Source organism: Chiloscyllium punctatum, chromosome 10, assembly GCF_047496795.1.
Source record: "Chiloscyllium punctatum isolate Juve2018m chromosome 10, sChiPun1.3, whole genome shotgun sequence".
NCBI classification, from domain to species: Eukaryota; Metazoa; Chordata; class Chondrichthyes; order Orectolobiformes; family Hemiscylliidae; genus Chiloscyllium; species Chiloscyllium punctatum.
In genome coordinates this window covers 28,578,225-28,600,143 of record NC_092748.1, presented here as the reverse complement: position 1 = coordinate 28,600,143, position 21,919 = coordinate 28,578,225, and the positions used below count along the sequence as shown (strand labels likewise).

Sequence of the window (21,919 nt, the reverse complement as noted above, 5' to 3'; positions counted from 1 at the left end):
TTACAGGATAGTTGATCAAGTTATGGGTACTGCATGAATATAAATTGTTGAATTATTCTAATGTCATCAGTTACCAACACTCTGGATTGCCTGGACTATCCTAGTTTTGGTGTGTGTTATGCTGGCAAAATGGTTAGCACTGCTGCCTCACAGTGCCAAGGACCCAGGTTCAATTCCATCCTTGGGCAACTGTCTGTGTGGAGTTTGCACATTCTCCCTGCGTCTGTGTGGGTTTCCCCTGGGTGCTCTAGTTTCCTCCCACAGTCGTGGGTAGGTGGAGTGGCTATGCTAAATTGCCCATAGTCTCCAAGGATGTGTGGATTAGGAGAGTTTGAGGACTGGAAGTCAGAGTTGAGAGTGTGGTGCTGGAAAAGCACAGCAGGTCAGGTAGTACCTGGAGAGCAGGGAAATTGACATTTTGGGCAAAAGCCCTTCATCAGAAATGATTAGCCATGAGAAATGTGAGGTTATAGGGAATGGATGGTTCTTGGTGGGATGCTGTTCGGATTGGGTGTACTGACTCATAGTCATTGAGTGTTACGGCTCAGAAATAGACCCTTTGGTCCAACTAGTCTATGCTGAACATAATCCCAAACTAAAGTAGAGCTGCCTGATCCTGGTCCATATCTGTCCATGCCTTTCCTATTCATGTATCTATCCAAATGTCTTTTAAACATTGTAATAGTACCCATATTCACCACTTCCTCGGTAAATCCATTTAACAAGCGAACCACCCTACGTGTAACATAATTTGCCTCTTATGTCGTTTTTAAATCTCTCTTCTCGTGAATCAAATGGCCTCTAACTGTACTGTAAGGATTCTATGATTCATAATCAATAACTGGGAAATTTATGTGCGTGACCTCAGAAAAGTTAGTAGTTACAGTTCCTCAATAGATTCAATCTGTTAAAACAAAGGGGAGGGTCTTAGTGGCTACCCTAAAGTGGGCACATGAAATATTTGCTGTGCCATTGTCAGCAGTGTGAGGACCTCTATTCCAGATCCCTGGTGACAATTGGAATCAGCTCCAACAGTTTTCCCTCCACTCCAATACCATTTCCTGTCCCCAACTACAATAATTAATGTCCAAAGTTTCTCCTCTCCCTAAGATCCCCTGTAGGTAGAGGTGGGATCACTAATGCCCTGCTTCCTTGGCTGAACTACGGTGCCCACTGTGCTTGGCAGAACTGCTCCGGAGCAGCTGGCCACTGATTGGCCAGCGGATAATTAAGGCCAGTCAAATGAAGGTTGAAAGCAGAGGGAACAAGTGAAATTAATTCTTTAATCTGTTCTGTTGGAATCACTTCTTCCTAAATCAGTCAGTGGTGCAGCTATTTTTCTATTCCCTCAAGGGATGTGGACATCTTTGGCAAGGCTAGAAATGTTATTATTGCTCATCTTCACTAAATCCCTAACATAAAATACCCCCATGTTCAATATCATCAAATGGTCAGATGCTTGAATTGCAGAATGCTTTTGACCAGTGGTCACAATGTGGGGGTGATTTGCATCCTAATTTTGCGTGACTGTGTTCACAAATGGGAACTTTGATAAAAGTTTGTTCACTTTACGAATCTAGGTCATTGGAGCACTTATAGCCTATGCTGCTTCAATGAAGGAGCTATGGAGAAAAATTGCTGGAGTGAGCAGGCTTCTTTGCGATGTGTCCCTAACAACAGAAACTATTCAGCTCCATCACGCGTAGGAGCTGCAGAGAGAGATTTGATTTGGCCTGGGGACTATTGACTGTGGTGTAGATATCTGTGGTTAGGCTTCCTGCCTCCTGAGTTGAGTGTAGGCCTTGGGGTTTGTGTGGGAGGGGGACGAGGGAGGAACAGTAGCAAATAGAGAAACATTTGGGATAAACTAACATTAAATTAAGGAAAGATAAATTCCATAGGGAAACAGGTGTCAAAATCTGGACTAAATCTTTCATTATATTGGTTAATAATGTGACTGTAAACGATTATTAAAATAGGAAAAGTTACCAAATTTGGCAGATTGAAATATTTTTTAATATTGTGACGAATTTGCTAGTGAATATTAACTGTTGCTAATTTAATTGAAGTTAGTACACAATTAGGCAAAAATGTACTTAGCACCAACTGCTATTCGTATTTAATCATTAATATGAATAATTCTGAGTTTAGGGTGCAGGTTTGCTCGCTGAGCTGTAGGTTTGATATCCAGACGTTTCATTACCTGGCTAGGTAACATCATCAGTGGCGACCTCCAAGTGAAGCGAAGCTGTTGTCTCCTGCTTTCTATTTATATCTTTCTCCTGGATGGCGTTCCTGGGGTTTGTGATGATGTCATTTCCTGTTTGTTTTCTGAGGGGTTGATAGATGGTATCTTGGTTACTGTTAAACAATATTTATGGATAAAATGTACGTGATGGTGAGGCAGCATGCTCCGCATTGTACAGGTTCCTATGCCCGAACACAATATTAGCAAATGAGTGCCAATATCACAACTGGTAGCCAGTTAGCCTCAACTTCTAAAAAGTTCTGATCATCAGTAACCAGGGGACAAAGGCTTACATTACCTTTTGGGAATATCATAGTCCTTGCATTGTATAGAGAGTACCGTCAGAACCAGAACCATAGTTGCAAAACCTATGCCAACCTGCTATTGAAACTCATTACATCTGAGATGGTACTAATGACCTCCCCCACCGTAAAACAACCCTCCCCCCCTAGGCCCCAGTTATCTGCTACCACATACAGGACTATAGATGTTGATCAGTTGCATGAAAGTCATCCCAATAACTAAAGTGACTCAAGTGGGAGCCCTGCTTGCATGACTAATACTGCTGGTTTTTGAACAGTTTTAATTATAAGCTATGACTTATTTCTTTAGTTTGCATTCTGCATTGATTAAGTTAACTGGGTGCTCCGGTTTCCTCACTATCCAAAGATGTGCAGGTTAGGTGAATTGGCTATGCTGATTGCTCATACTGTTCCGGGATGTATAGGTTAGATGTATTAGTCAGGGGGAAATGTAGAGTAATTGGATAGGGGAATAGGTCTGAGTGGGTTATTATTCCAAGGGTTGGTGTGGACTTGTTGGGCTGAATGGTCTGTTCCCACACTGTAGGGATTCTATGATTCTATGATTAACAACCGAACAGCTCCAGCCTATGTCCAGTTTCAAACTCTCTTGATCTCTTACTTCTGGAAAGAATCCTATATTTTGCCTGAAAAGTGAATTAATTTCCCAAAACACTGAGATTGTGTTATAGCACCTTCAATTTCAATCCACCTGTACATGAAATGCCATGAATAGGAATTCTGGCAGAGAGCAAATGTAAAGCTCCACTGAACATTTGGGGCTGCACGGAAATTCGGTGGTTAGTGCTGCTGTCTCACAATGGCAGGGACCTGGGTTCAATTCCAGCCTTGGGTGACTGTATGTATGGAGTTTGCTCGTTCTCCCTGTGTCTGCATGGATTTCAATCCACAGTCTAAAGATGTTAAATTGCCCCATAGAGTCCAGGGATGTGTAGGCTTGGTATATTAGCCATGGAAAATGCAGAGTTATAGGGAAGGGATGTAGGTCTGGGTGGGATGCTCTACAGAGGGGCAGTGTGGACTTGATATACTCAATGACCTGCTTCAACATTATAGGGATGCTATGATTTACTGACTGAACGTTAATGCACATGAACTGATGACATTATCTTATGTTTTTAAGTACATTGGTAATTCCCTGCCTTTTTTTCCCTTTCTTGCTTGCCTGTATGCTTGTGTGTCTTAATTTGTGTTGTGAGCCATTTCCCTAGGATTGGAATTCAATAATAAAACCTGCTTTGTCTTAACCCTAAAGAACTTGCTGTGAATTAGTTTTAAATTGGACTTCACAAATAGGTTTTGGGGAAACACAGTCACTTATTTTTAACAGTTAAAAGAAATAAGAAATAAAGTTAAAAGTCACCCCTGTTATGGACAGGAGAACAAAAAAATTAAATTCACTTCTCCCTCTTTTTCCTGACAATAGATGCATATCATGTTTCTTCATTAATTCTGCTGGGCACACAAACTTGTATCACTGTAGGAGCAGATCCCTCAAATCTAGAAAAGTATGAGAGGAGTCTTGATGTACAGCAAGCAGAGCCAAAGATACTTGTCCAATTAGGCTTTCTTCTTGAAATTATGAAATATAGTCCAATAGTGACATGTTATCAGGCTTCTCACTACTTTCCTGCCTGCCCCCACCCAACCCCCCAACCCCGCCTCCCCAACTGAGTGTATCTCCTGTGTAAACATCACTGCAGAAGAAAGAGCCTTATTTTGTTCTCCACGAAGGGTCATTAAGCTGATTTTACTCTTGGAAAAGCTGAACAAGTTCTTCATAAACTTAATTCAATCTACTTAGCCTGAAACTTCATTTGGCAGAGAAAACCGTGGTGAAGACATTGTTGTCCAAATGTCTTTCAGTGAGAGCTCTGGTTCCCAGAAAGATTGACATCAATCCTCACAAAATGAATTGGTGTGAAGTGCACTTTAAGTGGGTTGAATGGCTGGTTGTGCTGTAGAAACCAGAGGACACAGCTTAAAAATACGGGGTAGACCATTTAGGACAGAGATGAGGAGAAACTTCTTCACCCAGAGAGTGATGGCTGTGTGGAATGCTCTGCCCCAGAGGGCAGTGGAGGCCCAGTCTCTGGATTAATTTAAGAAAGAGTTGGATAGAGCTCTCGAGGATAGTGGAATCAAGGGTTATGGAGGTAAAGCAGGAACAGGATACTGATTAAGGTTGATCAGCCATGATCATATTGAATGGTGGTGCAGGCTCGAAGGGCAGAATGGTCTATTCCTGCACCTATTGTCTATTGAAAGTTCAACTGAATGCATGCTTCTGAACTTAACAGGGGTTTGTTCTGAATAGTTGGTAAGACATCATTAGTTCCTTGATAACTTAATTATTATTATTATGTTGCCTCAAAAGACTCGTGGGTGAAGCAGTGATGCACCCCCTGTGACAGCCTAAATCTGGATATTGCTATCTTATGGGCAGAGATGTAGACTGTAAAGCCAGTCTGAGCTATCAGACAGGATGATAATGATTGGTTCTGAGCTGAGGAAAAATAGAGTGTCCAAATTCCTGACATTTAAGTTGACTTTGACCAAAAATTCTGGTCCAGATCAATATCTTCTCCTGTAGGGTCAACAATGATGATTTGATCAAAGAATCCTGCAAGTTCCAAGTCTTTTCCTTGTTCAACTTACTTAATTCTTCATTGTTCTGATAGTTATAGAGATGTACAACACAGAAACAGACCCTTCAGCCCAACTCGTCCCTGCTGGCCCGATATCCTAACCTAATCTAGTCCTGTTTGCCAGCACTTGGTCCATATCCTTCTAAACCTTGCCTATTCATATACCCATCCAGATGTTGTAATTGTACCAGCCTCCTCCACTTCCTCTGGCAGCTCATTCCATACACACACCATCTGCTGCATGAACAAGTTGCCCCTTAGGTCCCTTTTAAATTTTCCCCCCTCTCACCTTGAACTGGAATCCCCCACCCCAAGGAAAAGACCTTGTCTATTTACCTTCTTCATGCCCTTTATGATTTTATAATCCTCAATAAGGTCATCCCTCAGCCTCCAATGCTCCAAGGATAGCTTCACTGCCAAACGTTCTAATGGGCCTTTCCCTTAAGGATCCACATTTGCATGAATTAGTGACACAATATAAATCTTCAATGGAATGTTCCAAACCCACTAGCTGCTGTAACGGTGTTTGGGTTGTGCATGTTCAGTAATGAGATCTGTGGAACAAAGAAATAAACTTTGAAGGCCACTAGGACTGAAGGAAAGTCTGCTGAGGTTTCACAAGATTACAATAGTGCATTGAGAGATAAAGTTCTCATCAGCTCTTGGAAGAATTGTGGTGGGTTGTGACACTGTGCTGGCATGGAAAAGTACTGACCTGGAGGAGTTGGAGATCTGAGGTTGTTCTGTACCTGTGGGATGCCACTTCCACAACTCCCATCTCAGTGCTTGCATTGGTCCTTTCATACAATCAGAGGTCTATGACCCAGCCCAGAGATGCTGCCGCCTCAGAGGATGCCTCACTTTCCCTCACTTCTGGTATATCTTCAAATACTTTACCTTACTTCAGTTGAATCTTCAACTCAGGAATGCTACTGGGTATTTTCTTCCCATGTGGTTGTTCAATCGTAACTAATGGCCAATATTGTTCCCTCATGTATCTTCAAGTTCCTCTGAGAGAAAGGTTGTCCACCTTGGACTTGTATCTCCACTACTGCTAACACGTTGCGTTTCTGCTCTCTACATAAAGCTCAGGCCAGACTTCTTGGTACCTGTTAAATAGTGTTACTTGATGGTCTGTACATGATGGTAAGGCTACAGTTGTTAACTCTATGCTGTACAAGTTCCTATAACCTAGGAGAGTACAACTGAGAAAACAGTTCATTTCAAGATTTCATTTATATATTAATTTAACTTTATCTGTACACTATCTATTTCAGTCTTAAAGTTCAATACAGTCTATAGTGTTTAATTGTCTGTTAGCTGTTGACTGCTCATTGTGTTTGGTTAATTCAGCCTGGAGTGGTAAATCAAAAGCAAAACCAATTAAACTGAGGCAAGCAGATGGAAACATGACAGCAGACATTTTAGACCATTAAATAAAATTCTGCTCAGATATATAACCTGGAGTGTGCCACTTTTACATATCTGCAAAGCAGAAAACATAACTGATCCAACACCAGAACACTTTGAAGAAGAGAGTTCCTGGATTTTATTAACATTTTTATTGAGAAAGTGATTCCTGATTCTGCACCTGAACAGTTCTCTGTAATTTAATGATTTGACTCCATTTTATCACAGCCCAGAGAAAATAATTTCTCTGTATCCAACCAAGCAAATCTCTTTATCACATTAACTGCCTCAATCTGATCACTTCTCAGTCCTCTATACACAAGAGAACATAAGCTACCGCTCCTGGCACAGGCTTTATATTTCAGCTGTACCTTTATGTTGAGCATTAATATGGGAGAGTTAAAAATAAAATAAATGTAAATAGACTGGAGTTGGTGATGGTGGATATCAGAGCTCCACTGTATTCCAAAGTACATATCCTATGTTTTCTGAACTTGCTCTCCCTATTTTCCCATCTGTAAACCCCAGGCAGATAGAAAACTGGGAAAGGTATAAAATTTAATTCAGTTTAATAATCACAGATTTAAGAATGCCTACAGTGTGGAAAAAGATCAGTCGGCCCATCAAGTCTGCACTGGCCCTCCAAAGAGCATTACACACAGACCCAGCACCCTCACCCTGTCCATGTAACCCTGCATTTCCAATGGCTAACCCACCTAGCCCACCTAGCTGGACACCATGCCAATTTAGCATGGCCAATCCACTTAACCTGCACATCTTTGGATTGTGGAAAGAAACTTGAGCACCCAGAGGAAGCCCATGCGGACATGGGGAGAATGTGCAAACTCCACGCAGACAGTGCTAACCACTGAGTTACAGTGCCACCCCAGGGTAATGTATTACCTGAGGAGGTCACACATGCTCATTGCAGGCAGCCATTGTTGATCCATTTTTATTGACATATCCAAAACAGAGAAGGCAGTGAAGAGAACAATGTAACAGACTGCTAAATTTTGCAATGAGAATGAATTGCTGTTGAGTAACAGTGAACATTGTTGCCTAGGTGAGTGTTGAGAATGAGGCTATCAAATTGTTAAATGAATGGATAGCCTCTCAAACCCTTGGACTGACTCTGAAAAATCTTACAGGTTTTTGGGACCTTTCACAAGATGTACAGTCAATATCTAAACCCTCAGTGACTAATATTGACATTGGCTAATATTCTACTCTCAGTGGGAGTAAATGGCCTTGCGCCAGGGTAAGCCATCACTTGCTGATGATGAATTAACTCAATCTCAAGAGAAGGAAAGGAGCTTTCAGATCAGAGATTAATGGTTGCTTAAAAGCAATTCTCTTTTCTCTTTCCTTTATCCATATTGAGGTTTACATTCAAGAAAAAGATCATGTTTGGAAAAACTTAGTCAGTTATCTGTACTGCATTGATGTGTGAATAATCATCCTTGAGTTAGAAACATATTGGTTGGATTGGATGATATTTGTGAAGTGAAGAAGCCTTTTCTGAAGGCTCTATTAGATAGCTGCTGAAGGAGATCAAGGAGTAGCATCGCTGGCAGAAATGCAAAACTATTTCAATCTCAATGATTCAGTAAGAAAGTGATCCTTTATTTAAGAAAGGTTGAAAGGACAAGCCCTAGGAACTACAGGTCAGTGATTCTGACATCAGTGGTGGGAAAGTTGTTGGAGGGGGAATTCTGAGAGATAGGATTTACATGCATTTTTAAGAAACATGGACTAATTAGGGATAGTCAGCATGGCTTTGTCCATGGGAAGTCCTGTCTCACAAGCTTGATTGAGTTTCTTGAGGATGTGACCAAAAGGATAAATGAGTGTGGGGAGGTAGTTGTTGTCTACATGGACTTTAATAAAGGTGCCACATGATAGACTGGTTAGGAAAGTTAGATCACATGGAATTCAGGGAGAGCTTACCAATTGGATACAAAATTGGCCTGAAGGTAGGAGACTGAGGGGGGTTAGTGGAGGCTTGATTTTTAGACTGGAAGCCTGTGACCAACAGTGTTCCACAGGGATCCGTACTGGGACCACTTTTGTTTGTCACTTATGTAAATGATTTTGGTGAAAATTTAGGAGGCATGGTTAGTAAGTTTGCAGATGATAGAAAATTGGTGGTAGTGTATAGCAGACAATAAAGAAAATAATCTAAGATTTCAAAGGGATCTTGACCAATTGACCACTGGGCTGAGGAGTAGCAGATGGAGTTCAATTTGGATAAATGAGAGGTTTTGCACTTTGGTTAAACAAACAAGGGCATGACTTATGCAATTAATTGGTGGTGTTGCCCAACGGATACGTAGCTTCTTCAAAGTTGCATCACAAGAAAGGGACCTTAAGACAGTTCAGAAAATGCTTACTTTCATTGGTCAGACCTATGAGAATAGGAGTTGGAAGGTCATGTTGGGGCTGTACAAGACATTGGTGAGGCCACTTTTGGAGTATTGTGTCCAGTTCTGGTAGCTCTGCTGTAGAGGAATATTATTAAGTTGGAGAGGATGCAGAAAAGATTTACTAGGATGTTGTTGGGAATGGAGGATGTGAGATATAAGGAGAGGTTGGATGGGCTGGGACTTTTTTCTTTGGAGCATAGAAGATTGAGGGGTGACCTTATAGAAGTTTATAAAATCATGAGGGGCATAGATAAGGTGAATAACAAAGGTCTTTTCTCTAGGGTGGGGAGTTCAAAACTAGAGGATGTATTTTTAAGGCAACAGAAGAAAGATTTAAATGGAACATGTGGGTCACTTTTTCAGGCAGAGGGTGGTTTGTATGCGGAATGAACTGCCAGAGGAAGTGATTGATGCACATGCACTTGCAAAATTTGGAAGATATTTGAACAACTACATGGATAGTAAAGGTTTAGTGCATTATAGGGAAAATACATGCATGTGGGATTAGCTTAGCTTAGAAAACTTGGATGAGTTGGAGTGAAGGGTCTGTTTCTGTGCTGTCTGACTCTATGACTTTATCATCAAGAGTCTAATTGACATCAAACCGTGATTTATGTGGAAGAATAAAAAGATAAATTCATTCTGATGGAGAAGGGTCACTCAGGATAGGTTGAAGATGCTAGAGAATGAGATGCAAGCCATTATTCAGTTATTGGGTTTCTCGGGGTGTCAAAAATATTCCATATTTGATGTTTGCTGTCATCATCACAAGGCAAAACTCAGATCTTAAAGTGATTTTCTTGCAGGACTTTGGCCTTTGTTGTATATTTTCCTTGTGGTCAGCATTAAAGGGTCATTCTTACAAACAATGCTTTACTCCTAATAAATCAGCATGTGAGCTTATGTACAAAACATCTGGGGTATTGGAGCATTGCCCAGCCTGAGCTGAAACCTGTCCTGAGCTACAGAGCAGGTTAATACTTGATGCCATCACACACATTAACAATAGAGAATAGAGCAGCTTGTACTGCTTTGACAGATATCATTCTTCACACTTCCCCCTCTTCTAGATATACCATGTAAGATGTGACACTTCACTAACTTTACTAATAACAGTAAAGTCGAACTGTAACTCTTATTTACATGTCTTGGAACTAATTTACTGAAGTTTACATGAACAATGACAAGATACAGCACTAAAATATAAAATGCACCCGGAGCAAGTCCCATTCAAGTTTCAGGAGTAGCTTCTGATGACAATGTACGTCATAGTCGACTTCAAACATCATCAATGCCCTTTCGTCTGAGACGATGGTCAAATTTTCTCAATATTTGATCATTGGGCTGGTATGGAAGAAAGTAATTTAGAGGTTTATGCTCGCAAAGGCAAGTGTCACTTGCATTGGGGTTGAAAGATTATCTCAGACTGGTTAAATAACGGCAAGAAAGACAACTGTCCTGAATGAACTGATTCCCATGTAGAATGGCGACAGACAATTTGCACATCAGCCAGAGTTCTGGCAGTCATGTGCGGCAGTAATTTCTGGGTAGTTTAATGTTTATCATACTGGACCCTCTGGTCACATTTACAGAATGTGGATTCTGGAAAATGCAAACTGAGTAATAAATGAAATCATGTCCACCAATAGAAACTGCTCTTGAAGGGAAAAACAAACCAGTGGAATGCATTGAGAACGAAGCAGAAAGCAGCCAAAAAAATGTAGGATCTTGAAGGGCCAGTACTATGTTGATAAGTTGAAGACAGAAATTCTCTTTTAGCCTGTGGCCAACTGAGAATTTACTGCTTGGTGTAAAAGTTTTCAGATGATTACTTTGACTCCGAGACTGGTGCCTCTAACAAACTGGGCTTTGTTAAAATCAAATGCACCTTCTTAACTCATTTCCAATAACTCAGAATTCACAACTATCACACACTGCAAGAATTGACACCAAACGCACATTTTCTGCAGATGGTATATGAAACACTCTAATGTCATCATCCAGGAATGATGGCTCCACTTTAATAAGATTTTGCTGCGTTGTTAATTAACCAACTCCCAAGTCGGGATTTAAAACTGTGAAGTTCCAGTTCCCCAGCAGCTAGCAGTTGACGTGAGGAATGTGGTCACAGTGTGTGACAGGTTGTTTTCAGCACGGTCTCTCTGGACTCCCACCCAAACAGCAAAATAACAAGCAACTTTTAGAGAAACATCAGGAAATATTCTCTTTAAAATTTTAATATGGTCCACAGACAGTACACACCAAAAGACAAAACATTTACAAACTATAGATTCTTCCAGTTACAGTGAAATATACAATCAGGAAGTCCAGGTTTATATATGAACAAGTAAAGTACAATTGATAACATCTTGTTTAATTGGAATGAGGTCTTGTGTTAACACCAAGCTTGGCTTTACAGAAGTTTCCTTGCTGGTTAGTGTTGAGATCCTGAATCACCACAGCATTCCTGGAATGAACAGAATGAAGACAATGATTATATTCCGATAGACTGTGTTCAATGTTTTATTGTTATAGATGATTATGAACGAGAGACAATTCTCTGGTAGAAAATCCCAGTTTTATACTCACGTTTGAAACCTCCCGCAGTGACCAGTCTTTTGATTTGCTTGACACCTGTATTTAAAAAATCAGATTATTGATTTAATGCCAGGAATCAATGAATCGTTTTGTTATTTTTCTAATCTATTAGACTCTTCTTTGAATAACATAATTCTATATTGTGACGTTTAAAATGATGATGCAATGTTAGCTCCTTCAATTTTGTGGGCGGCACGGTGGCACAGTGGTTAGCACTGCTGCCTCACAGCGCCAGAGACTCGGGTTCATTCCCGCCTCAGGCGACTGACTGTGTGGAGTTTGCACATGTCTGCTTGGGTTTCCTCCGGGCGCTCCGGTTTCCTCCCACAGTCCAAAGATGTGCAGGTTAGGTGAATTGGCCATGTTAAATTGCCCGTAGTGTTTGGTAAGGGGTATGGGTGGGTTGCACTTCAGTGGGTCGGTGTGGACTTGTTGGGCTGAAGGGCCTGTTTCCACACTGTAAGTAATCTAATCTAATTTTGAAGTTGGAATTCAGCCACTCAGTACTAGAGTGGACAACTCCTCATCAAGTATCTCTCACTCTCCAGCGCAGTGATAATCAATCCAGTTCTGGAACAGTGGTACTGTGGTATTGGTGGATACACTAATGGAGAGTTAGATTGTTGATCCGTTTATGTTTGCTGCATTCTCTCAAGAATACAGGAACTATTGAAAAACAGGAAGTGCTGGAGAACCTCAGCAAGCCTGGCAGCATCTTTGGAAAAAGAAACAGATTTAACGCTTCAAGGATAGAATGACTCTTCTTCAAAAGCCATGCTGGACTTAACACAGCATTTCTATTTCTTTCTCCACAGCCCCTGCCAGAGCTGCTGAGATTCGCCAGCACTTACTTTCAGAATCTGCATTATTTTAATTTTGCACTGCAATAAATATCTGGTAAATCTTGAACATCTAAAAGTTGATTCCATTACATTGTTCTAATATGAAATGATATTCACGAGAAAGCATAAGCATCTCTACTTAGGCTTCTCTCAAAATCCTTTGACTAGCACTGGGGAAGATTCAGCAAGATTCATGTGTTTGTCTTCCTTCCCCTACTGAATCTGAGTGATACTAAATTTAATAAAAACGCCACACAGTACTGTGACAGGCTCCACACTAAACAGAGAAATCCAATTTATTGTCAACAATAATCTTCTGGTGAAAATCCAGATTTGTACTTACGTTTGTAGACTTTTGGACGAGAGGGTTTTCTGGCTTTCACCTGAATTTAAATAGAAATGTTTTAGTCCTGGAGTAGATTTGATGAAGCACTAGTTTTAGCATCACCACTAAATCAATAACCCCAAAAAAAATTAATAACGAGATTTTAAATTGTTAGCGTTCTGTGATGCGGTGCAATGTTTCAGTGTGGAATGGTGAAGGCATCACCAGATATATGGATAGTTCATGGTGGAACAAAAGTGAGTGCAGTCCTGGTACAGTATGGTTATTGGTATGTAATAAAATGGACAGTGTTATGTTAACCTTAGATAATAAAGACTAATTATTTCCTTGAAGAGCAACAAGCAGTAATAATATTTCTGCACAGACTTATAGCCAGGAGCGGCTCTGATCTTTGTTCCACTGCAACAAGGGATCGCCGAAGGAAGAGTTTGAAGATTTGAAATACAACTTTGAGTCAGACAAATCTGAGTCTGGGATAAAACAAAAAGCCAGAGATCTCATTGCCCCGGTGAGTTTAATGGTGAGGTTACCTCGATGCTGTTTTCACTTGACTCGAAGGATCCACTTCTGCTGTCAAACGTCTTCAACCCCCGACACTCCACGTCAACGTCAACAACCTCATCCGCAAAATATTCAACATGGCTCTTGCAAAATCCTTTCGTCTGTCAAATGCAATGGGAGAGTATTAAAGTTATTGATCACAATAGCTTTGGCAATCACCGAGGGAGTTTTCATAACATAATTCATTGCACATTCTACTTTTTATTGTTTCTCAACTAGAATGCACAACCCTTTCTACCATGTAGTCAGTACAAATAGCCCTCTCTATGATATAAACCAAGTCATACAGTCTTTTCTATCAATATACATCACTCTTTCTATATGATATATCGATAAACATGATCTCCAATTCAGGCCACATCGTCCTTATGACATATGATCTTATGACATAAGATCCTTTCTGTGATATTAACATGATGGTTTGGATGTGACAATGTAATTGATAACTTACTGCAGTCTTTTTGGTGCGGAAATAGCAGCTGGGATCATCAAATTCCAGTCCAGAATTCTTGGAGCAGACAGTTTCTTTCACAGAGAATGTTAAATCCACACTGTGTGACAATTTCCCTGTGCGGTAAATCTAATGAGAGGAAAACAGTTCATGAGTGTCTGACTGTGTCTGGTGCTCTTACTCTGAGCTGATTCACCCACAGCTTAAATGTAATATAACATTCTGCTTCTGTTTAATAATCTGTGTGGAACTACACTCAAATATTTTTGTAGCGTTTAGAGAGCGAAACAGATTGAGAGCAGGACACACTTACATCCTTCACCCTTCTTCTGGTTATCCCACACAGATTGCTGGTCTCAGTGATTTGGTTCAATTTTATAACAGACGCTCTCAGAGCATCCTTAGGCCTTGGTATTCCTGTCGATAGAGAAAAGGATAAGTTGTACAAAACATTCCAGGATTCATCAGCAAATTATTTTTCCACCTCGGTGATGTCTGAGGGAGTGAACCTCATTGGCAATAAATCATTGGTTGATGAGGAGCCGCTCTCTCTGGGACCTACCTGAGCAGTGGAGAATCTGCACTGCAGCAATGGTGAGGAGGAAGGCTTTCATTCTGCCTCTTGTGTGATCAGCTGGCTGCTTTCTCAGAGTAAAGGAGCTGCTTCTCTCTCTTGCTCTGCTCTTTCCTTGCTGCGTTCAGTCTTTATATCCTGTGCCTCCACCACAATCAAACATTGACTCATATTTACTCAGTTTGGTCCTGGGCAGGGGAAGCTGCTGCCAAATGACTGTAATATGGGCAGAGCTTCCTCCCAGTATCGTCACCATGTTTAGGTTTGCTGGCAATGGGTTAGTTCAGAAATTTTTCAAGGCTCCTGCCCTTGTCACAGTGAGAAGATGTGACAAATGGTTATACAGTTATATTCCTGAAATAATAATCTAAGCATTTTGTCCAATAGTCCAAGTTCAAGAGATCAAATCTCACTATAGCATCTGGGAACTTTTACGTTTGATTCATTGGCATATGTATTGAAACAATTATATTGTCTACAAATTCTTCAGGTTCACTCAAGTTCTTTTGAGATAGAGATCTAGTTCTCTGACCTACATGTGACTTCTGACCCACAGCAATGTGATTGGCACTTTACTTCCCATTGAAAGGGCATGAATGCAACTCACTGCTATCCTCTCAAGGTAATTCGAAATGTTGATCTTTCCAGTAATGCCCAAATCCTGGGAATCAAACAAAAAAGACAAATTTGTAGAAATTCACACTCCCTTCCTTGTAGTGAACATAGATCTACAGAGACTGATTTTCATTTTATGTTAATGAAAATTATAGTCGGTAAATAGCTTGTAATGCTGTATCTTGCAATAAATGGCACTCACTTAGGCTGAAATTGCATGCAGAAGACTCACCCAGCTACTTCAGGAAGATGGAATTCTAATGCTTTGATGTCCTGACAGTGTATGATAGTAATCAGGACAATTTCCTCACCAATGTCACAGAGAATGATAGGTTTCCATAGATCAGTTCCAAGCTCTCTTCCATGTTTGTTAATTTTATAAATATTTTTAAAGATTGGTTTCTATGCGGAATTTTACATTTTGTTCAAAGGAATAAAGAGGTCACACACTGCCTGGAAATCGAGAAACAGATTGTCATCTCCAAATGTAGATGGTAATCATGTTGTGAAATACTAAGTTTAGGCTTTTTTAGTGGAAGAATAGTTTTCTTGACTCCACACTGTGGCCTTTTGGTCGGTTGGGACACCCTCGAATGTAAAATAAAAGGCACGCAGTCTCTTCCTGTGAGGGCCACAGGAAACCTTTAGTTCCATTTGAAAAATAATTATCAGATACTGTCATAGATATTGAAAGCCCTGAAAACATGGTGTTCCTTCATGGGTTTGTGACCAAAGGTGAAAGCTTAATGGTGACTCAAAAACATTCAGCTGGATATGTATTAAATGGTTGGATACGTTGGATTGTCACTATTAAATGGTGCAATGTAATGTAAATGCTTTTAGTGCAAAAATCTATCATAAGGATTTCTCCTGCAAAAGTAAGCTTTTCCTTTAGTTGACCTGCCTTGTGCAATTATTGTCAGGGATTACAGGAATTTTACAAATATCAGCTATAATGCATTAAAAATGCAAGGAAATAGCTTATTTTCCATTGCTGTCATATTTTGTGCTGTGATTTAAACTGCTTGTTAAAAAGAAAAAGCCTTGATTTTACACATATATGGAAATCCTTGCCCATTTCCTGATAGCTCACCTGGTAGAGTAGAGTACTGTTGTGGAGCAGTTACTGATTATCATTAGGTCCCTGGTTTCCTTTCCTTTGATTGACAGGTATTCTGCTTCAAGTAGAAATGCAGTTCTGTCAGCTTCAAGCCCTGTAAGCTTCTCTTACGGAAGCTATAGACAATTTGAATGCTTGGTTTGATTTCAAAAGCTAAAATAGAAGGATATGCTGACAGAGATGGAAGTGAATAAAGATTCATGCGTGGTGCAAACACCAACATGTTCCTGTTGAAAGAGTGGCATCAAGCAGCCCAAGGAGCCAATGGGAACGCTTAACTGGTTGGAGACAGACATGGCACAAAGAAAGATGACTGTGGTTGCTGGATGTCAGTCATCTTTGCCAGGTAAAAACAAGGACTGCAAATGCTGGAAACCAGATTCTAGATTAGAGAGCTGCTGGAAAAGCACAGCAGTTCAGGCAGCATCCAAGGAGCAGGAAAAATCAATGTTTCGGGCAAAAGCCCTTCATCAGGAATAGAGGCAGTGTGCCTGAAGGGTGGATCTCTCCACCATGCAGACACTCTGCCTCTATTCCTGATGAATGGCTTTTGTCTGAAACGTCGATTTTCTTGCTCCTCGGATGCTGCCTGAAGTAATGTGCTTTTCCAGCACCACTCTGATCTAGAGTCAGTCATCTCTGCTCCAGGGCATCTATTCAGCAGTTCCTCAGAGTAGTATCCAGAGCCCATCCATTTTCAGCCGCTTCATCAATGACCTTCCTTCCATCATAAGGTCAGAGGTGCGTATGTTCATTGATGATTGCACAATGTTCAGCACCATTCGTGACTCCTCAGATATTGAACCACTGTGTGCCCATTGGCAGTAAGAACTGGACAACATCCATTGGTCTGAAAATGGGCAAGCAGCATTCTTGACAAGCTCAACAAGGGAGAAACTAACCATTACCCTTGATATTCAGTGGCATTACTTTGGCTGAGTTGCCCCTGGCAATTTCCTGGGGGTTTCCATTGTCCAGAAGTAAACTGAAATAGCCATATAAATACTGTGATTATATGAACAGATCAGAGGCTTGTAATTCTGTAGCAAGTAACTCACCTCCCAGCTTCCCAATGATATTCTACCAACTACAAAATGTGAGTTAGGAATGTGATGGAACATTACCCACATGCTTTAATGAATGCAGCTCCAGCAACATTCAAAAGGAATTGACACCACCCAGGACAAATCAGTCCAGTTGATTAGCACCCCAATCACCAAAATCAACATTCACTCCCTTCACCACGGTTGCACAGTAACAGCCATGTTCATCGTCTACAAGATGGATCGGAGTAATTCTCTCAGACTCTTCTGACAGCACCTTCCAACGCCATAGCCATTACCACCTTGAATGACAAGGACAGCACATACATGGGAACACCACGACCTCCAAAATCCCCTCTAAGCCACACACCATCCTGACTTGAAACAATGTTATGACAAAATCCTGGAACCCATCTGCCACCAGCCCCATTGGTCTACCTAGACTACAATGACTGTTGTAGCTCAAGAAAGGACACCACTGCCACCTTCTCCAGGGCAATTATGAATGGGCAATAAATGATGGCACTGCCCCCAATGTCCACATTCTATAACCAAATGGAAACAATAGACTGGAAATTATCACTCCTTTTCCTCTGTTACTCTATTCTTATATTAGAGCAATCTGTCTGTCGATCTATCCATGTAGCACATAATTGCTGTGCCAAACATTATTTTTTAGCATCCCTTCAGGTTTAGTCAGTAGATGTTCTTCCACAATGTAAGTAAATGGGTAAACTGCACCACAGCAGCCTGGTAAATCCCATGGTGTTGAGTGGCTGCACAGAGGCCTTATATGAGTTAAAAGGGCCTACTCTTGAAGTGGCAGATCAACTCAGGTGGTGTAGTCTTTGATGAGAATGTGCAACCCCTTCCTGTCATGCTACAGAATCTCAGCTTGGAGAGGTGGGTTGAGCCATATGGGATGGTGTGAGGGAAGGTGTACTACTGGTGGATTCAGGAGGGCATTGAATAAGGGGAAACATGGGTTTCAGTAAACCTTCTCCAGTTGCTTGCCTGTTATAAGTGCCCTGCTGACATGAGTGGGTGTGGAGATGTTTACCCTGGTCTGACCATCAAGGAGGAGGTAGTTTCAAGAATACCAATGATGATGCTCTTTTTTTGAGTTGAGCTGCATACTGAAAAGTTTGTGTGAGCATTCTATGACCCAGAATTCTGCAGATGGGTACGTGACGATGTGCATGAAGGGCAGAGGTTCTTAGGGTCTTGGCCTGTGATTTCCATGAGGTTATGTCCATCTTACCGAGGAGGTTGCTGTGGATTGTAACTTTTTCTGAACTTTTGTGCATGTACATGAGGTTCTGTCAAGGGTAGTCAATATGCTTCAGACTCTGGCTGTATTGATGATGTTCTCAGTCCAGTTCTACATCCTGTCAATGTTCCATTGCAACCCCAGCTGCTCTGGCATGTTAGTCCAACTGTCAGGGTGGGGATGAGTCTGCCCTTCATTTTCATGAATCTGATCCCAACCAGCTCCAACTGGCTTAACGCAACAAAGCAGAACCTTAAAATAAGCTATTGAGAGATCACAGCAATCTATCCATGACAGCAGAGGCTATTCAGTTTCACATGTGTAGAAATAACATCAGGAGCTTGTTTTGGACCAGGGATTTGTTGACAGTGGAGAACGTCGTGGTTGAGGTTTCCTGCTTCCGGGCTTCAGGAGGTGGGCCCATTGGCAGGTTTTGTGAGGGGAGGGGCAGCTGCAAAAGACTTGGGAGAGGATAAACATGCATTGCTGGTCAATATTTATCCATCAACCAAGATAATTGATTTCGTGGTCATCTAGTCAGTGCTGTTTGTGGGATCATGCTGTGTGTATATTGGCTAGCATGCTTCCCTACATATCAACAATGACCCCACTTCAAAAAAAAATTGCAATTGGCTTTGTGACAACCCGAGGTTGTGAAAGGGCTACGTAAATGTTGGCTTCCTTCTTAATTTGGGTCAGTTAAAGACGAACAGTGATCAAACATCAGATGTTTCCTCAGTGAGCAGATGATGATTGGAATGCACTTGTTTAAATAGGGCTTCAACCCAAGTTAAAACTGTCAATTCAAAGAAAGAAAAAGGTTATATATGCATCGGGTTTTTCACAAAGTTTCGACAAAATACTTCTTTCAAAATGTAGTCTCTGTCGTAGGAAACATGCAGAAAATTTGCTCATAGCAAACTCCTACAAACAGCAATGTAATTATACCAGATCATTAGCAATTTTTGTGATATGGACTGAGGTCTAGACACTCAGATAGTTTCAGTGCTCTTCTGCAAAACAGTCTTGCATGATCTTGGTAGAGGACAGTAATGTCTTCAGTTCTTTTTCAGAATCTGAAAACTCAGGTCTTTATGAAAATAATGAACCACAATGCCCATGGTTTGAACAAAAGATTTTCAATTAAACAAAAATCAAAGAACAAGAATTTTAATAGTGCCACTTTCTCTTAAACAGGATGAGTTAGCTCAGTTGGCTGGATGGTTGGTTTGAATGTGAAGTAAAGCCAACAGTGTGGCTTCCATTCCAGCACTGGCTGATGAAAACTTGCAGGAGGTAAAGACAATGACTGCAGATGCTGGAAACCAAATTCTGGATTAGTGGTGCTGGAAGAGCACAGCAGTTCAGGCAGCATCCAAGTAGCTTCGAAATCGACGTTTCGGGCAAAAACCCTTCATCAGGAATAAAGGCAGTGAGCCTGAAGTGTGGAGAGATAAGCTAGAGGAGGGTGGGGGTGGGAGAAAGTAGCATAGAGTACCTGGGAGTTGCAGTGGGAGAGGGACTCCCTGAGATTCTTGTAGAGAGAGGAGGAAAACTTCTTCAAGGCAGGCATCCTTGCAAGAGGATTCGCAGTAGGGTTAAAATCAACGAGGTAAAAACAATGACTGCAGATGCTGGAAACCAAATTCTGGATTAGTGGTGCTGGGGAGTCTCATCTTCAACCTCTCCCCTTGCCTGAAGAATGGCGATTCTCAGGTTAAATCACCAGGAGTGATCTCTCTCTAATGAGAAAGCAACTCTATGACCTATTATGACAGTGGCAAATTTAACCTAAATCCAGGGCGTATACTGAAAGAAACTTTGCACTCCAAGAAAAGAGTGATATTGTTGGTTCATAGGTAGATGTTCGTCGCATAAAAAAAAAGCTGTCTCCTTCCAGTGCTGATGCGTTCTTCAAGCTTCTGTTCCAAGACATGAATGTACATGTTGGCCTGGGAACTAATTGATTTGATGCTTGCTATGTTCTTCGTAATGTAGCACATCTTTAAGAAGTGACGTCTTTTCCTATAACGGGTATATTGCTAGTGTACGGCTGCATATTTTTCTCATTGATGTGAAATTTTGGAACTAAAGCTGTGGTAAGACGCTGTAGCAGTCGATTGCTTAGGATTTTGTGGAAATGTATTCTCCTCTGGCTGAATGTACTTGAATAGCCAACACACTATGTTGTATTACATGTATGTTTTGTGCTAAATGGAACTTTTAATGTATAATTTTGCTTGAACATTTTTCTAAACTCTGCATCCATTGCAGTTTGGATTGTTTTTTCTGGAGTTAGACCCTCTTTTGATTGAAGAAGTTCAATGACTGATTTATCTGAGAGAACAATGATGATTCTGCCACATAAAGGTTTTTGCTGCAAGTTTCTGTGTTGCATTGTTCATTAATATATACACATCATTATGAAGTTATCTACAGACTCTCCTAGCTATTGTTACCTGCTATTGAAGCATGATCTCAGCAGTATCCTATTTGTTCTTTAAATGAAATATCGACCAAAACCTGTCAAAAGGATGTCAAAAGTAATTCATTTGTCATCAATCTGTTGTTTCCATAACACATGATCTGATGCTTTTTCTATTTAGTCATGCTGTGTGCTAACTTGATTCAATATCATCCAAAAGTTTAGGAAATAGGCTTTCCACATTTGTCAATGCATGGATCTATGAAATAGATCTGAGAGCTTGATTTTTCTAATGTTATAAAGATTGGTACAGGTGAATTTGAAATTGCTGATTATTTTATTGATGGAACGATGATTTTTGGATTATTATGAGCTTGTATAATACTCATTTTTGTTGTCATGTAAATTAGCAGATTGAAGTTGTTGTTGAATCTTTGTAAATATTGTCAATGCAGTACTAAAACTGAAAATTGTTAAAGTTTCTGTTGTTTGAAATTCTGTTTCAATGTAAAGTACAGTTTTCATTTGTGGCTTTTATATCAATATGATGTCTTCAGAGAGATGAATGAAAATATTCCTTTTTCAAGATGGTGAAGAATTTCCAAAAGATCTATGGGTAGAAACGTTCTCAAAATGGTTTCAATCAATAAAGACTCAGTGATTTTTGACTATATCAAAAATACCTTGATATAATTTTAAACAGTTTTTTTTCTGCTTCGGAGATACTTTTGCACTGATTTCAACACTGTGTTTAGTACTCTTTTTCTATATTTCAATTTGCTGTATAAAGTTGCCAAAACTTCTTAGTTGCAGAATAAAATTTGCATTTGTAGCAGAGATCTATTAAAGTGATAAAGGTTTTGAAGAAGGGTCACAGGATGTGAAATGTTAACTCTGGTCTCGCCATAGATGCTATCAAACCTGCTAAGTTTATTCAACAATTTCTGGTTTGGTTTGGTTCAGATCTCCAGCATTTGCTGTTCTTTGCTCTTTCAGTGGGTATTCAGTGCAGAGTTATCACC

The 21,919-nt window shown here is 40.5% G+C and overlaps 1 protein-coding gene across 1 annotated transcript; it reads right to left on the bottom strand.

Annotated features, from left to right (window-relative positions):
• Positions 1 to 11,303: 11,303 nt before the first annotated feature.
• On the bottom strand, positions 11,304 to 14,520 carry LOC140481782 (secreted phosphoprotein 24-like). Its single transcript, XM_072578313.1, has 7 exons — positions 14,413 to 14,520; positions 14,164 to 14,267; positions 13,851 to 13,979; positions 13,369 to 13,500; positions 12,836 to 12,875; positions 11,642 to 11,686; positions 11,304 to 11,519 (listed from the first exon to the last, which is right to left on the bottom strand). Exons 1-7 carry the CDS (start codon positions 14,462 to 14,464, stop codon positions 11,506 to 11,508), a joined length of 516 nt encoding a protein of 171 aa, XP_072434414.1. The 5' UTR covers positions 14,465 to 14,520; the 3' UTR covers positions 11,304 to 11,505.
• Between the last annotated feature and the right edge of the window lie 7,399 nt (positions 14,521 to 21,919).

What these genes read in the sequence shown, in the direction of transcription:
- LOC140481782 (XM_072578313.1), bottom strand. Translation starts at nt 14,464, where the DNA reads ATGAAAGCCTTCCTCCTCACCATTGCTGCAGTGCAGATTCTCCACTGC. An exon ending in CAAGTGAAAACAGCATCGAG is followed by an intron (nt 12,876 to 13,368) that starts GTAACCTCACCA and finishes ATTTAAATTCAG; the next exon opens with GTGAAAGCCAGAAAACCCTC. An exon ending in TCGTCCAAAAGTCTACAAAC is followed by an intron (nt 11,687 to 12,835) that starts GTAAGTACAAAT and finishes TTTTAAATACAG; the next exon opens with GTGTCAAGCAAATCAAAAGA.